Raw genomic sequence first — 18,678 nt, 5'->3', positions numbered from 1 at the left:
GAAAGAGTGTTTGCTACTGCCCTCTTGCTTCTGACTACTCAGGTACATCAGGCTACTATTATATAGAGTGAGCTATTAAAATTAAAGATTTATTCAATGAACTTTAATTGATATATGGCACTAAAGTAAAATAGATTTGGAAGAAGGATGTATGTTAGCTCTCTTGGTTAAATGTATAATTAGACTAGTAGAACTGTAGAAGAATTTACAAAGAGATTAAAAGTGAAAAAGCCATATGAGCACTTTTTGTAGTTACCAAATTGAAGAGAACAACAAGCAATCAGTAGTGAATGCCACTGTCTCCATCCAGATCCAATTCATGATCTAAAAGAAGTTTTGAAAGAACATGAATGGACTCTCCAAGAAAAACAATTTCTGAATCACAAACATGTGATGAAAGCAATCAAACTGAGCAAGCTGATACACATGTTATCCTTGCTCATGCAAAAAGATTGTTCATATTCCTCTCTTGGATTTGAATAAAGCAAGTTGCTTGTTTCTTTTAAATGTTATGGTAATGTTTGATAATCTGATCATAACTCTTCAATACAATGTACCTCACATCCATATATCGAGGTGATTATGCCAGAATATTATGTGAAAATTAATTATACCAGCAGTTAATAAATCTTCCACTTCTGTTTTGGAAGTTAATTTCCATAGTGGACTAAACTAGAAGGTTAATTCTAATGTAGTTATGGGCATTCATGCTGCCAAGATCATGGTCTTACTGATGATGATCTTTTATTCAGTGAGGAAATATTCAATTGCTGCATTTCATTATATGGTCATGCATTCCCCATTGCAAATTAATATTCTTATAAATGGTTGAGGTAGTATAAATTTCATCATTTGGCAGTGCATCATTTTCAAATTTGAGCTTTTTTTTTGTGGAAATTTCCAGCACTTCTTGGTGTTGTTAAAAGAAAAAGGTGAAGCAAGAGATGTTTTGAAGCATCATTTCTGGCCAGGACTCTGCAACTGCCGACCGGGCTAGCCGGGTGGGTAAAGTGCCTGCCTGGCAACCCAAAGGTCGCGGGTTCGAATCCCGCCTCGGGCTTGGATCAAAGTACTGCAAAAACCTTGGGAGGTGCATTATGGCCACAGAAGCCGATGCGCCAACAACTACCAAATAAAAAAAAAAAAAAAAGACTCTGCAACCGTGTCTTGGAGAACCAGGTGCATGATTGGTTTTGGAGCTTTAGTTATACTATATTATCACTATTTACAAAATATTTTGTTCCCTTTCCCTCCTCTGTATTGTAGCAGGGATATGTGGTATCCAGTACACCTTCCTTTGCACAACTGCACTTCTATCAGTTTCAATCCGAGAGCCTAACAGACGTTATTATGAAACAAGAAAAAATTTGATGTACAGTGGTACTTGGTTGGGGGAAACTGACAAATGCACAGTGAAACTTGAAATATAACAGATTATCCCAAGTCATGCTTGGCATTTTAACCATTCCTTATTGCAGTGCTGAATGTAAGAGAATATTCAGCTAGGTGAGAAATACAAAAACTGAGTTCACATGTTCTTGTTCTGGTGAAGCTGTGGAAATGCTCTTGCATCCAAGTTTAAACAGCAGTGCCATTTTTATAAACAAAAGTTTTACTCAACATTTCCAATAAAGACAAAGTCTGCAACAGTATCATTTGATGTCTAACAAAAAATCCAAACAGCAATTCACAGGAATAAAAATCCTAGGTGCTTGCTAATGTTTAACTGCATACTGTACTGATAAACAATTCTATGTCTATATTTTAATATAAAATATATTTAATTATTTATATTTAAATATTTAATATAGTTGGTTGGATTTTGATTTTATTGGTGCAAAAGCGACTAAGGCTATAGTAATATTTAATATAAAATATAGACATAGTGTATGTGTATTTTGTTGTCAGCAAATATAATTTTGAATGCAATGTGGACTTAACAAAACTTCCTATTTTCCTCCTGTTTTTGCAGACTCGTACTTGTTTGCAGAGCATCTGTTGCAGCCCAAAGTCTTTTACTTTTCTTTGGCTTACATTTACCTAATCTCCAGCTTTTTGAAAGTCAGAAGTTATTAGCTATGTGCATTACTTAAAACAATGCATACCATCTAATATATGAGCAGCATTTGAAAAGTTTGTGGCATGAGTATGAAAGGGTAGTGGTACGGTGTTAATAATTTCTGTGCTTAATATATAATATTTCAAATAGTAACACATCAAGTTTCATGCAGTTTCAGTAACATCTCTTTTTAATTACAGGTCCTGAAGTCAACAAAATTCTGTGAATGAAGAAAGATTGACAAAATCAGTCACCATACAGTCATCCAACATTTGGGAAAAATGGGACTAACACCAAAGGCAATTCATAAGGATGTGGTTACAACATTGGGGAGGATGCCCCTTCCTATTCCATGGCAGGAAGTGGGCAGCAGAATTTAAATGAGAGATGGAGAGGATGGAAGACTTGGAATGTCTATCTCTCCAGAAGTTGTTGATAGTGTTCATAATCTGGTGATCAGTGTCAATTCAGTACATGGCCATTCTCTTGGGCATCTCATCTAAACATGTGTACCACATAATAACCGAGGTTCTTGCTATGAAAAATGTGTCAGCACAATGGGTCTCAAAATTATCAATAGAAGATCCAAAACATGCAAGAGTTGTCAAGTGAACATTTGCATAATTTTCAAGCAGAACCAGCAAATTTCCTTACAAAAGACTTATGACCATGGATGAGACATGGATCCATTACATTCAGCCAGAGACAAAAAAAGCAGTTGTCCCAACAGTGGAAACACAGTTCTTCTCCCCCTCCAAAGCAAGCTGAGTCGATTCCTTCTGGTGGTAAAGTGATGACATCAGTTTTTTGGGATGTTGATGGTAAATATTATCATGCGTAAATACATAAACATGTGTAGATGCATAAATATTAAAGAACAGCTTAGTGAGGCCCACAGACTTTCTATCTGCAAACATAACAGAAAAGTTACCAAGAATCGTAAGTTATTATCTAAAATAGACTACATTAAATTTTGTGGACAGTTTGAAATTCCTTTATGTGGACATGACAAAAAAGACGATTCTAAAAATCCAGGAGTATTCAGAGGATTAATAAATTTTGTCTGTACATTAGATTCCAATTTAGAGAACCATTTAGAAAGTAATGCAGCATTTAAAGGCATTTTGAAAACTATTCAGAATGATATTCTTGACTGTTTGCTGCAAATATGCTGGGATGAAATAAAAAGAGAAATTAAAGAAGCTTCATTTGTACTGTCATTGCTGATGATACAACAGATGTTTCAGAACATATACAAATAGTAATTGTTCTGAGATATACTCCAGGGCTCACATCTGATGAATATGGGCTTGGCACACCCAGGGTCCTGAGCTGGATATCATCATTCTTCTTTTTCTTGGTGATTCCCTCTCTCTCGGGTTAATTCAGAAAATTTTTTTTTGGCTGGTGCAGTATCATCCTCACACAAGCCTCAGGCTTCCTTGCACCATATGGCTAATAATAATATGAACTGAATGGAGACATTTTTGAACGTTTTTGGGGTTTTTTCACTCCTGAAAATCAAACGGCAGACGGAATATTGAAGTGCATTCTAGATCAGTTAGACATAATCCTCAAAGGAAATACTCAAAAACTGGTTGCTCAGACATTTGATGGCGCATGTGTGATGAAAGCAAGAAAGGGGGAGTTCAGGCTAAAATAAAAGAAGTGTACAAAAATGCACATTTTATTCACTGCTGTGCACAGAAACTGAATCTGATGATGAGAAATGCAGCAAGTAGTACCCGAGATTCAAGAATACTTTTCGAACCTCATTTCGATACCAACATTTTTCTCAAGATCACCATGGCATCTCTCTGTTCTCAAAAAGCTTATGGACAGCTGTGTTGCCTGACATTGGCCATAATTATGAGAGCATCCTTGGACTCAGGGGAGATTCCCACAGACTGGAGATGTGCAAATGTATCCCCAATTCACAAAGGGGGATCGAAGGGTGACACGAGTATTTACAGACCAGTTAGTTTAACTTCTGTTCCGGGTAAAATAATGGAGTCACTGGTTAAAGATGCATTGCAGGATCATCTAGACAAGACTGCAGCAATAATTCAGACACAGCATGGGTTTGTTAAGGGAAAGTCTTGTCTGACAAATTTGATTGGATACTAGGATGTGGTTACAAAGGAACTGGATGCAAAAAATAATTTTGATATCATCTATTTGGATTTCAGGAAAGCTTTTGACATTGTTGTGCATGAAAGACTATTGTACAAATTGGAGCAGAATGGTATTAAGGGTAAGTTGCTACAATGGATAAAAGGATGGTTAAGTGGAAGAAGACAGAGGGTGGTAATCAATGGGTGCTGCTCTTCGTGGACTAATGTTATTAGTGGAGTCCCACAGGGTTCGGTGTTGGGTCCACTGTTGTTTTGTATATTTATCAATGATATTGATGAAGGTATATCAGGCTTAATGTCGAAGTTTGCAGATGATACAAAGGTTGGCAGGGTTGTTAATGACAGTAATGGCAGTGTGCTACTGCAACAGGATCTAGATAATTTGGGCAGATGGGCTAAGAAGTGACAACTGAAGTTTAACCTTGACAAATGCAAAGTACTACATATGGGTAGAAGTAACCCCAGAGAAACGTACCAACTGTGTGGTACTACACTTAAGGTGGTAGAAAATGAAAAAGACCTGGGAGTAATTGTGCAGGCAGATATGAAGTTTTCTGAGCAATGCAGACAGGCTGCCAGGGCAGGTCAAGGGGTTTTGTCAATGATATATAGGAATTTTGCTAGCAGCGAAAAGGATGTGATTATCCCTCTGTATAAGGCAATGGTCAGGCCATTGCCTTGAGTACTGCGTACAGGTCTGGGGGCCTCATTTTAGGAAGGATGTAGATTTGCTTGAGTGTGTACAGAGAAGGGTAACAAGATTGGTGAGGGGAATGAAAGGATCCTCTTACCAAGAGAGGCTTAAGTTCTGCAAATTGCAGTGGCTGGAGACTAGGCACCTGCGCGGTGATCTGATTGAGGTATATAAGGCCTTGAATGGGTTGAGCACGCTGAATTCTGATGGGACCCTTCCACTTGTTCAGATTACGAATCTAAGGGGGCATAAATTCAAATTAAGAAAAGACTGATGTAGAATAGATGTGTGGAAATTTGCCTTTAGCCAGTAGGTAGTTAATTGCTGGAACAAGCTTCCATCTATCGTTGTGGAAGTTGATAGGTTGAATAAATTTAAGGAGGAACTGGACAGGCATTTGGAGGAAATGGTATGATTTTTTTTTTTTGGCTGATGCTGCATAAGCTCATACACATGCTTTCTTGCATCGCATGCCACTACTACTACTACTACTACTACTACTACCCTTCCCTACAAGATGAAATTTCAATATATGCACCATGAACAGCGTTTATGAAAATTTTGAATCCTTAAAAAAAATGCATGGAGGAAGTACAAGCGACAGCAAACGCAGATAAGATGATTTCAGGAGCAACTGGAATTTTGCACATCTTGAGTAATGAAAAATTTGAGTTCTGGTTAGAACTTTTCCATCAGATATGCCTCACGTGGAAGTTATTTATAATCAAATGCAATCTCGAGAAATTGAGGCAGTTAAAATGCATGAATACATAGGAAACTTTAAGAATGCCATTCTAAAAATCAGGAATTCTGTGTACTCTGAAAATCCTTCAAAAACACTTATGATTGAAGCGAAGGAAGTATGCGACTATATAAGTGTTGATATTCTTTTATATCACTATATAAGTGATATTCTTTTACAAAGCAATTAATTGCTGCTAAATTGTTTAACAAGGAGAACTTTGTTATTTTTCGTATGAAAATGCCCATGGAAGAGGTATATGAGACTACTGAGGCATATCCCATGATTGAAAGAGAAAAACGTCTTACAGAATTACAAGTTTTCTATAGCAGACATGATCTACACAATTATTCAAATTATCTGACTTTCTGAAATTTATCCCAGAAAATAATCTAGCTGAACTTACAAAACTCATAAAAGTTCTTTTGACCATTCCGATGACTACTTCAGAGCCCGAATGCTGCCATTAAAAAGAATAAAAACATTTTTAAGAAGTACTGCGAATCAGAAAAGGCTAAATGCTCAAGCAATGCTTTCAATAGAGAAAAGCTTGGTCAACAGTGCACCAAATTTGAATGAAAAAGTTATTAATCTATTTTCAACAAATAAAAACCAAAGAATGGATTTTGTTTTTAAATAAAAGTTCAAGTCTGTTAAGGATAAATGTCTAGTTAATGTTTTATAGTATTTTTAACTTGCTTATTATTATTACTGTGTATGTCTACATGTCTTATAACCAAGGCAATTTAATATGATTAAAGAGGCCTATGCACTCCGGATTCATTACTACTAAAATTAAAATTACAGTTGCTCAGAGCGAAACGGATACAAAAATATAGATTGTAACAGGTTTAATAATAGGAAATATACATATATTAGATTAGATACATAAAGCTTTTGGTTATCTAGTTAACCTTCTTCAGTTGATATGAAATGACAGTTAGAATTGAGGCATGTACTGCCAGTCTGGTATGTGAAGCGCGTGGCTAATTCTTTGAGGTTGAAGCCTGTGGTTGTGATGTATGTGGACGTGGCCAGCGCTTGTCAATTGACAGGATCGTTGCTTCAGTGATAGGGTGGACTTGACAACCACTGTTCCTGTTCACTGAGGTATTGGAGCATTTGATGTTTAATGATTCCAACCAGGCGCTGCGCAGATAATGGCGGGACTTATCCACAATCACGACATCACGGTGTGGGTCAATGTCGTGGTGGGTTGCCCAGACGTGCTCGGCAATAGCTAAGCGCTCCACATCCGCTAAGCGGATTGCTCTTTTGTGTTTGGAAAGGCGTTTTTCGAGCCGTCTCCCAGTTCCCCGAAGTAGCAGCTAGTGCAGTCACGGCAAGAGATGCGGTAGACCAATCCGCTTTGTAGTAGGGTGGGGACAGGTGTTTTCACTTTGGAGACGAGGGATCGTAATTTCCTGCCTGGGAGTTGCATGCACTTTATCCCATGTGATTTTAAGATTCTACAGACCTGTTGTGATAGGCTTGGGTAGTATGGGATAAAGGCACTCGTGGTTGAGTCACCACCTTGGATGTTTCTGTTGGTCGCTACATGGTCGCGTGCCTGTAGGTCACACCTGTCAAGGGCATTGATGGGATAGCCACACCTCGTAAGGTCTGCCTTGACTTTATGTATCTAATCTAATATATGTATATTTCCTATTATTAAACCTGTTACAATCTATATTTTTGTATCCGTTTTGCTCTGAGGAACTGTAATTTTAATTTTAGTTTTAGTAGTAAGGCAATTTAATGTAACTTTAAAATGCAGCACCCCCCCAAACATCAGTCACAAGCCGCCACTGTATATATATATATATATAAAATATTTTTGGAAATGGAAAGGAAGATAGAGGGGATACAAAACAAGGACAACTGATAGACAGAAAACACCCATGACCATAATTATATATTATGTATAGATAAAAGTTGTTGAGAAGAGAAAAGAAAAGAAAAGAAGAAGGTAAATGGGAGAAGACAAAATCGAAAGGAGAGGAGGTAGTATAGTTACAAATTGAAAAAGTAAAAAGCATAACTGTATTATTTTTTATCTTTTATTATTATGCTTTTTTTACTTTTTCAGTTTATAACAATACTACTTCCTCTCATCTTTCCATTCTGTCTTCCCTCATAATATTTTTCCCTACTTCCTCTCATCTTTCCATTCTGTCTTCCCCCATAATATTTTTCTCTACTTCCTCTCATCTTTCCATTCTGTCTTCCCCCATAATATTTTTCTCTACTTCCTCTCATCTTTCCATTCTGTCTTCCCCCATATTATTGTTATTTGTTGTTGTTATTTGGTTTTTAGGAGCATTAGCAACTAAGGCCATATTGCTCCAAGGATATGCAGTAGTCATTCCCTGACCTTTCCACATCCTCCGTATTTGGTGGTCACAGGCTCGAACCCCAGTCTTATCAAGAGGTGTGTGCTACGCACTGCCGATCCTGCCCACCTGGCTATGTAGGTGCCGCTCTTCCCCCATAATATTTTCCTTTACTTCCTCTCATCTTTCCATTCTGTCTTCCCCCATAATATTTTTCTCTGCTTCCTCTCATCTTTCCATTCTGTCTTCCCCATAATATTTTTACAGACAGATGTAGTTTTAGCTCTTTGTTAGATGATAGCCTTAATGACCACTCACAGGACCATATTATATACATGTTATCTGATAAAACTATGGAAATTCTCCTTCATCCTTGCAATTTTAATCACCAAATTGGTGATGCAAATTGAACATCAAACCTATACTGCAGAAATACAAACTTTCACATTGACATCACAGGTATTTTATCTCCATTCCTGTTATTTTGTATTAGCACACTTTGTGTATCTCAGTTTTATATGATGAACTTTAAAAATACAATTAAAAATGAATGTTAACCCTTTGACAGGTGTGGGAAGCAGAAGTTGACCTCAGTGTTTTTTGCACCTTTAATTTGAAAATATCTTTTTTCCCTACACCTGCTGAGATTGTCTGCCTTTCAGCAACATTTAAAATTTTGTAATTGCAGTAATAAAATATTTTTATCTTGATTACAATGCAACAAATATGATTAAAAATTTTGTTTTGGTTTCTTTTAGAGATAACACTAAATTGCTTTATCAGCACAGCAACCTGATGCTAATAAAATGATGTAAGAAACCTATGTAAAGCATTTCAGTGAACCTTATTCATATATTTGTTTATTATTGTAAATGACACACTTCATGAATGCATTTGGAATGTGTGATAGCTTTACTTGAATTCAATGTAGGATTCTCACAATTGAAACATAGCCTCTACTACTCAATAATTGTTCAAAGAATAATATGCTTATTCACTTTTTTATTCTATTATAATGAACTTTAGGAATGATCTTCATGAGAGGGAGTGATAAGTGAAACTAAAAAAAAAAAATGGATGAATAATGTTAGGAAAAATATTTTTTTACAAAGTGACTATGAATAACTCCAAATATGATATTTTATTTTTGCAATGTTTATAATACATTTATAATATCATTTAGTTATTTATAATAATAACAATTAACAGGAAATTTTGAAGGGTTATTAACAGTATGCTACAAAGTAGCAGCCAAATTATGCCAATGTAAAAGCTGTTCAACATATTTTTGTTTAAAAAAAAACTACCACCATCATGAATATGATATGTTGTCTTTATAGTGCTTGTGGTGTAAATGATTAAGAAATAAAATTTCAAGAACAGATACTTAATTGCCTCCATGTAGACTTCTATACTTTGTAAAAATCATTTGAGTTAGCAAAAAATAAATTGCTATTAAAAATATGAAAATTGCCTTTTAGAATACCACTGAATAACAGAATCCACTGCATATACAAGTTTCAGAAAAGTTTTGAAACCTTCAATATGCAATGCATTTCAGTGTAGATAGAAAATTATCACACTTCTACTTAAGTTATGAAAATTTTGTATTTTTAATAAAAGGCTATTTATGCTATGAATATAATATATTATTTTAGATGTTTGTATATTATTTCTGCCAATAAAAAAAAAAAAAAAACAAGCCATTTGTTTTCTTTTTTATACCATTTACATCATATGCTTATAAATGTTGAGTTGAGAAATTGGTCAACATGAACTGTGCATGAAAACTTATTTTTTCTTTAAACAGCTAATAATGTTATGAATATAATATTTTCAAAATTTTACATGATATTTTCATGTGAAATGTTTGAAAATAGCCATGTTCCTCTAATTACTCATTATTCATTCTTATTCATTTTGGTGTTTTGCTTCCTGTTGCAGATATTGCATACAATATGTGACAATGATCGAGAATATTATTTTCAACAAGTGATAAGGGAAAAAATCCAAAATTTTGGTACATCTTCTCCAAGAAGCCAAGGCAGTCTTTTTTTTAAGTTAGTAGCAGAATTAAAAATACTAAAAGAAGATATTATAACACAAAAAATAGGCAAGTTCTTTTATTTTTCAAGAATTATTCATTTAAAGATCAATTTCATGCAGATTTTTTAATTAAAATGATTTTATTTCTAATCTCATTGCAATGAATTTTAATATACAAGGTGCTTGAAATGTTCTGAGATTGTACCTGTTATTTCAAAATTCAGTTCAGTTTCCTTTCTGAAACAGCAAAACATAAAATACACTGATTGTAGTATTCCACCCACATCTCCAAGCACATGCAAGGCCATTTGTGACATACCCTTTGATGTAGTTTGACTTTTTTCATCTCCATATTCCTGTCACATTCATGTCTTCTTAACTATTTAAAATTATTTCAGCTATCTTAACCTATGTTAAAATTATCTTTGTTATCTTAGCCTATGTAAAAATTGCATTAGCATTATTTGGCTATAGGGTGAATGTTCTAGTGATATTCCTTTGATAGCCATTAGTATCTCTCATGCCACTTAGGCAGCATGCAATCTAACGTATTCCTGCAACACAAAGCACAGCTTATTTAACATCCTGGAATTTTATTTTATTTTTTTTATCAAAATTGGATCTTGCTCTAGTGATACATAGTGCCTTCGAATAATAATCACCATTTTGTTATGTGGCACCCACTGTTGCAGAATAATGTCTTTGATGTCAAAAAAGAGAATCAACAGAACTTTTCTTGTGGGAGTAGTAGTCCTTGGTCATCATCTTGACTTTATTCACCACTACCTAATCACTTTGCCCTACTTAATGTATTCAATCCATAAGTTTGTTGAATATTCCCTAATGTTTACCCTACCACCGAAACCAATTTTTACAAGCTTAGCACACTTTTCCCTTAAAGCATAAAAAATATCATTTGCGTCCATCACATCTAAACAGTGATTGTAAACACACGCAACTTAGATTTTTCTGCTACTGACTCAGTAATCCAACTATTTCCATGTGAGATACTGTCCCACTTGGAGCCCTCTTATATTTTTACAGGATAGCCTCTGAATTTTTCAAACACTCGTCATATATATATATATATATATATATATATGCAGTCATACTTTACTTAACAAATCCTCTGTGAGCAAAGCCTCATTATAAAAAAGTGAGAATATATATATTTTTTTTCAGTAATAGTGGAACATATGCAGTCAGAACCAGAAGAAGTGTTTTGCAACTGGTGAGCCACTCAGTGGTCCACGACACTTATTGCTGTTTGTACTCTGTTCATCCTGCTGTACAATTTCAAATGATTCCATCAGTGTTCAGAGTTTCCAAGGGTTTAAAGAAAATACAAAAAGTGAAAAAAAAATTTCTTCCTCAGTAGTATGAAGAAAATGAGCAATGTGTATGGAAACTAAAATGGATATAATACAAAAAAAAAAGGATAGGTAGAATAGGACCAGGATATGTCAGCCAAAAGCAAATTTTGATGACATTGTAGAGCACATATCTTCTTTTAAGGGCACAAAAGGTGATATTGTTGTACACGATGGCACAAATGATATTAAGAGTAGAAGACCGGCGGAATTACTTAACAAGTACAGGTCACTGTTGAAAAAAAGCCGTGAATTAGGGTTGAATTTCAAAGTGCTGCGATTCTGCCCAGACACAATAGGAGGGAATATATGATGAGAGCCTTGTCGATCAATTCGGTCCTGGAGAGATTGTGCAAGGCCCATGGGGTAGAATTTAGAAATGGGGTAGTTAACAAACACAGCCTGGCCTGTGTTTGTTAACAGGAGAGACTGCTTCTACAGGATGGGATACACTTAAATAGAAAGAGTGCAAGAATATTTGCTGATGCTTTCGAGGCAGTGTTAGCTGGGTTGGAAAACTGCTATCTTGGGGGGGGATACACTGACTAATAGATTAACAGTAGCTGCTGGCAGAGGTGAAAGTGATTCTTGCACTGCTTCTATTGAAATGAGCAGCAGCCTGGAAAACAAGATGCAGGGTATTTCAGAGACAGCTGGGAGTAATTGCGGTATAAGTAAACACATGGGTTGTGTTAGGGTAGCTAAGAATAGGAACATGTGCATGTATACTTGCATGTAGGAGTTTGATAGTAGGAGTTTGTTAAAATACATTTGATGAATTTGAGGTGTTGGTCAAAATATCAAAGGCAGATATTGTTGGGATATCAGAGATGTGGTGTCAAACAGATATAAGGAATGCATAAATGGAATTTGGGGAGTACAATGTCTACAGGAAGGATAGACAGGATAGTAATGGAGGAGAGGTTTTGCTTTTAGTTAAGAAACACATAAAATCCAAAGAAGTACAGCCAGTCGACATGGCTGGACAGTGCAGTGCCGAGTCATTTGGTGTGAAATAAGCACTGGGAAATCAAAATTGAAAGTAGGAGTGTGTTATAGGCCTAATGACTCTGATGAGTATAATAAACAACTGTACAGGGAAATAGAGTGGGCCAGTAAATCAGAGAGTTTTATAATGGGAGATTTTAATTTCCCAAATATTGACTGGAATTTGTGGGTTGGTCACTCACACACTAGCAAAGCTTTTGTGGATTTATTGGATGATTGTTTTCTACAGCAGCATGTTCAGGAGGCAACTAGAGGGATTAATACACTTTATCTGATTATCAGTAGTGACCCATCATGCATTAAGAATCTGCAGATAAAGGAACCACTAGGTGGCAGCGATCACAATGTGCTTAAGTGGGATTTATTCAAAGAAGTAACTACCATCAGGGGTAAAGTGAAAGGTTTTTGTTTTGGTAAAGATGACTACAGAGATCTGAGACAGTATTTAAATTCTATACGATGGGACCAACTGATGATGTTACCAACAGCAAATTCAAAATGGGAAGCATTCAAAGAATAAATCTTGCTTTTCATACCAACTAAGAAATATTGTTCAAGGTTTAAGCTTAAATGGATGTCAGATGAACTAATGAGACATGTGGCAGAGAAGAAAAATGCATGGGATACATATAAATTAATGGGTGACGTGGAAGCCTATAATAGATATAAGCTGGTCTGTAACCAAGTCACAAAGGAGGTTAGGCAGGCAAACGCAGATTATGAGAAATCTTTGGCAAAGGATGAACAAAGAAAAACAGCAAAGAAGAGTTCTTTATTTATGTAAACTCTAGAAGGAAGGGGATGAATCAGATAGGTCCACTGAATATTGATGGTTCAACTGTTGATGATACTGCTCAGGTAGCTAACAAACTAAATGACTATTTTGCATCAACATTTACACCTGAGGAGTTATTCACGGAGGGAAATGCCATGGGTGAATTAAACTCTGGCAGTAGGCTAGATGACTTTGTAATAACTGAGAGCAAAGTGGAGGAGAAATTGTTGAAGATAAACATAAGAAAGGCACCTGGGGTGGATGAGATCTATCCAGTTATATTAAAGAAGGCAGCAAAGGAAGTAAGCAAACTCTTAGCCATAATTATGAGAGCTTCCTTGGACTCAGGGGAGGTACCTATGGACTGGAGATATGCAAATGTGACCCCAATTCACAAAGGAGGATCAAAGAGTGAAAGAAGTAATTACAGACCTGTTAGTTTAACTTTTGTTCCAGGGAAATTATAGAGGCACTGGTTAAAGAAGCACTGCAAGATTATCTAGACAAAGCTTTAGTTATAGCTTGGACACAGCATGGTTTTGTTAAGGGGAAGTCTTGCCTGACCAATTTGATTGGATATTATGATGTCACAAAAGAACTGGATGCAGGGAAGAACTTTGATATTATATAGTTGGATCTTAGAAAGGCTTTTGATACTGTTGCACATGGAAGACTGCTGCACAAATTGGAGCAGTGTGGCATTGGAGGCAAATTACTGCTATGGATAAAGGGGTGGTTGAGGGGGAGAAGACAGAGAGTGGTAATCAATGGACACTGCTCATCATGGACTAATGTTATTAGTGGAGTCCCTCAGGGTTCAGTGTTGGGTCCATTATTGTTTTCTGTATTTATAAATAATATTGATGATGATATATCAAGCTTAATGTCCAAGTTTGCAGATGATACAAAGGTTGGCAGGGTTGTTAACAACAGTAAAGACAGTATGCTACTCCAAGCGGATCTAGAAAAGTTGAGTAGATGGGTTTTTAGCAAAACCTGCTTTTTCTGGAAAACAATTCTTAATTGTTGTTTCTGTCACATCTTGACTCCACACTTTCACCAACTCCGATATGTAAATCTATAACAAAATCTATAGGTTGGCTGGTTTCTATTCTCAATATAATTTTTTTCAATATGTGTCTTCAGTAGTACATTTTAAAATTCTTGATAATGCCTTGGTCCATTGTCTGCAGTTTAAACAAGGTATTTGGAATGAAGAAAACAAGCTTCACACATGTAAGTTTCAAAATTACCGGGTGAAGATGAGCAGGGCAGTTTTTGACAGTCAATGTGATTTTTCTGTTTTCTATCAATTTTAAAATCCACTGTTCAAAAATTTCACTTGTCATCTAAGCTTTTTTGTTGTAGTTGTAGTTCACTTCTAATGACTTGACTCCTTTGAAACATCGAGGTTGTTTACTTTTGTCTATTACCAAAAGCTTCAGATTTTCATTACCAATGATATTTGTGCCATCCAAGACTGTAATTTTCTTCTTACTTTTTGACCACATAAGCATTTATCACCTTTAAAAGTCAATGTCTTGTTCAGCAAACATTCAAAAAATAGATCTGTATCATCAATGTTGAATATGTTGAACAGGTCACTGTTGAAAAAAAAAGCCGTGAAATAGAGTTGAATTTGAAAGTGACTGCAATTCTGCCCAGACATGATATTAGGGAGTATATGATGAGAGCCTTTTGGATCAATTCGGCCCTGGAAAGATTGTGCAAGGCTCAAGGGGTAGAATTTTTTCAGCCTGGACTGTACTTGTAAACAGGAGAGATTGCTTCTACAGGGATGGGATACACTTAAATAGAAAGGGTGCAAGAATATTTGCTGATGCTATCGAGGCAGTGTTAGGTGGGTCGGAAAACTGCTAGCTTGGGGGGAGACAAAGACGAATAAATTAACAGTAGCCACTGGCAGAGGTGAAAGAGATTCTTGCACTGCTTCTATTGGAATGAGCAGAAGCCTGAAAAACAAGATGCAGGATATTTCAGAGACTTCTGGGAGTCATTGAGGTACAAGTAAACACATGGGTTGTGTTAGGGTAGCTAAGAATAGAAATAGGTGCATGTATACTTGTGTGTACACCAATGCTAGGAGTTTAGTAAATAAATTTGATGAATTTGAGGTATTGCTCAAAACCTCAAAGGCAGATATTGTTGGGATATCAGAGACGTGGTGTCACACAGATATAAGGAATGCAGAACTGGAATTTGGGGAGTACAACGTCTGCAGAAAGGATAGACTGGATAGGAAGGGAGGAGGGGTTATGCTATTAGTTAAGAAATACATAAAATCCAAGGAAGTGAAGCCAGTGGACATCGCTGGACAGTGCAGTGTCGAGTCAGTTTGGTGTGACATAAGCATTGGGAGATCAAAATTGAGAGTAGGAGTGTGCTATAGGCCTAATGACTCTGATGAGTACAATAAGAAACTGTACAGGGAAATAGAGTGGGCCAGTAAATCAGAGAGTCTTATAATGGGAGATTTTAATTTCCCAGATATTGACTGGAAATTGGGGGCTGATCACTCACACACTAGCAAGGCTTTTGTGGATTTATTGGATGGTTGTTTTCTACATCAGCATGTTCGGGAGGCAACTAGAGGGAGGAATACTCTTGATTTGATTATCAGCAGTGATTCTTCATGCATTAAGAATCTGCAGATAAATGAACCACTAGGTGGCAGTGATCACAGTGTGCTGAAGTGGGATTTACTCAAAGAGGTAACTACCATTAGGGTAAAGGGAAGGGTTATTGCTTTCGTAAAGGCGACTACGATGGACTGAGACAGTATTTAAATTCTATACAGTGGGACCAACTGATGTTGTTACCAACAGCAAATACAAAATGGGAAGCATTCAAAGAACTTATCTTGGAAGCTACTAGGCTTTACATACCAACTAAGAAATATTGTTCAAGGTTTAGGCCTAAATGGATGTCAGATGAACTGATGAGGCATATGGCAGAGAAGAAACATGCATCGGATACATACAAATTAACACATGACACAGAAGCCTATGATAGTTACAAGTTGATCTGTAACCAAGTTACAAAGGAGGTTAGGCAGGTGAGGGCAGATTACGAGAAATCTTTGGCAAGGGATGCAAAGAAAAACAGCAAAGACTTCTTTACTTATGTAAACTCTAGAAGGAAGGGGATGAATCAAATCGGTCCACTTGATATCGATGGGTCAACTGTTGATGACCCAGCTCAGGTAGCTAACCTGAGCTGGGTCATCTAAATGAATATTTTGCATCGACATTCACACATGAGGAGTTATTCAGCGAGGGGAATGCCAGAGGTGTATTCAACTCTAGCAGTAAGCTATAGAATCTTGTAATAACTGAGAGTAAAGTGGAGGAGAAATTGTTGAAGATAAACACAAGAAAGGCACCCGAGGTGGATGGGATCTATCCAGTTATATTAAAGGAGGCAGCAGAGGAAGTAAGCAAACCCTTAGCCATAATTATGAGAGCTTCCTTGGACTCAGGGGAGATACCCACAGACTGGAGATGTGCAAATGTGACCCCAATTCACAAAGGAGGATCAAAGGCTGACACAAGTAATTATAGACCTGTGAGTTTAACTTCTGTTCCAGGAACATTAATGGTGGCACTAGTTAAAGAAGCACTGCAGGATCATTTAGACAAGACTTCAGTTATAGCTCGGACACAGCATGGTTTTGTTAAGGGGAAGTCTTGCCTGACCAATTTGATTGGATACTATGATGCAGTCACAAAGGAACTGGATGCAGGGAATAACTTTGATATTATATACTTGGACCTTAGAAAAGCTTTTGATACTGTTGCACATGGAAGACTGCTGCACAAATTGGAGCAGTGTGACATTGGAGGCAAATTGCTCATGTGGATAAAGGGGTGGCTGAGGGGGGGAAGACAGAGAGTGGTAATCAATGGACACTGCTCGTCGTGGACTAACGTTATTAGGGGAGTCCCTCAGGGCTCAGTGTTGGGTCCATTATTGTTTTCTGTATTCATAAATGACATTGATGATGGTATATCAAGCTTAATGTCGAAGTTTGCAGACGATACAAAGGTAGGCAGGGTTGTCAAGGACACCACTGACACTATGCTACTGCAACAGGATCTGGAAAGGTTGAGCAGATGGGCTGAGAGGTGGCAAATGAAGTTTAACAACATTGACAAATGTAAAGTACTACACATGGGAAACAGCAACCCCAGAGCAACGTATCAACTTTGTGGTACTACACTGACAGTGGTAGAGAATGAAAGGGACTTGGGGTGGTTGTGCAGGCAGATATGAAGTTCTCTGAGCAGTGCAGACGGGCTGCAAGAGTAGCTCATGGTGTATTGTCAATGATATATAGGAATTTTCTAGCAGGGATAAGGAGGTGATTATTCCCTTGTATAAGGCAATGGTCAGGCCACACCTAAAGTACTGTATACAGGTCTGGAGGCCTCATTTCAAGAAGGATGTAGAGCTGCTGGAACGAGTACAGAGAAGGGCAACAAGATTAGTGAATGGAACAAAGGGGTGCTCTTACGAAGAAAGGCTTAAGTTTTGCAAATTACAGTGTCTGGAGACTAGGCACCAGCGAGGTGATCTGATAGAGTTGTATAAAGCCTTGAATGGTTTGAGCATGCTCAATGCTGATGGGATTCTTCCTCTCGCTCAGAATAATCACCTGAGAGGGCATAAATTCAAATTGAGGAAAGACAGATGTAGGATAGACGTGCGGAAATTTGCCTTTAGCCAGCGGGTGGTTGGTTGGTGGAACAGACTTCCATCCCTTGTCATGGAAGTTGATAGCCTAAATAAGTTTAAGGCTCATCTGGTCAGGTATTTTGAACGAACAGAGGGGTGAAGTGGAAGTGGTTTTTTTTTTTTTTTTTTTTGGCTGATGCTGCATAAGGTTGCTTTCTTGCATCAAATGCCTCTACTAATGCTAATGCTAATGTCTCATAGTCTTCCATAATTTTTTTCACATTGTTTCTTTCCAATAGGTACAGTCTTCTTCCATTACAACTCCACTTTCACCAGAAATAACTTTTTCAAGTAAGCCATGGTGCTTTTTAAATTTGTCCCTCAAACCAGAATTGGCTCGGAATGTTTTATGCCCCAGAAAAGATGCATATTTCATAGCCTTTTCTTTTATTAATGGCCCTGATATTTTGCTGATAATGGCCCAGCATGTTTTGGTCTTGAATAAACCTGGCATGGAAGATCACATCTAGAAAACTAACAACATCATCCTAAATTAAAATGTTGTCACCAGAAAAAAAAAAAAAAAAAAAAATGTAAAGATTCTTACAAGTATATATAACAACATACACAGCTTATCATTGAAATTTACTCATAACATCAGCTGTATGTAATGCCATCTTATGTGTTAAAGGTATTACACATAATATGCAACACCTTTATACATAATATCACCTTTAACATGTAAGGTGATATTATGTATAGCAGTTGCACTTTGAAAGGAGTTGGATTATTATTGTTTATTAGAAACTGGTTGGTTAATT

General features: G+C 36.7%; 1 protein-coding gene across 1 annotated transcript in view; it reads left to right on the top strand.

Annotated features, from left to right (window-relative positions):
* unc80 (unc80, NALCN channel complex subunit) overlaps positions 1 to 18,678 on the top strand; it is a 1,843,891-nt gene that overhangs the window by 1,757,788 nt on the left and 67,425 nt on the right. The window contains exon 60 of the mRNA XM_090378420.1: positions 9,908 to 10,076. Within this exon, the coding sequence (XP_090234546.1) occupies positions 9,908 to 10,076 (169 nt within the window). The remainder of the gene's footprint in view (positions 1 to 9,907; positions 10,077 to 18,678) is intronic.

The sequence above is a fragment of the Mastigoproctus giganteus genome, chromosome 7, assembly GCF_048544385.1.
Source record: "Mastigoproctus giganteus isolate SK-2022 chromosome 7, ASM4854438v1, whole genome shotgun sequence".
Taxonomy (NCBI): Eukaryota; Metazoa; Arthropoda; class Arachnida; order Uropygi; family Thelyphonidae; genus Mastigoproctus; species Mastigoproctus giganteus.
This window is presented reverse-complemented; position numbering and strand designations above follow the sequence as displayed.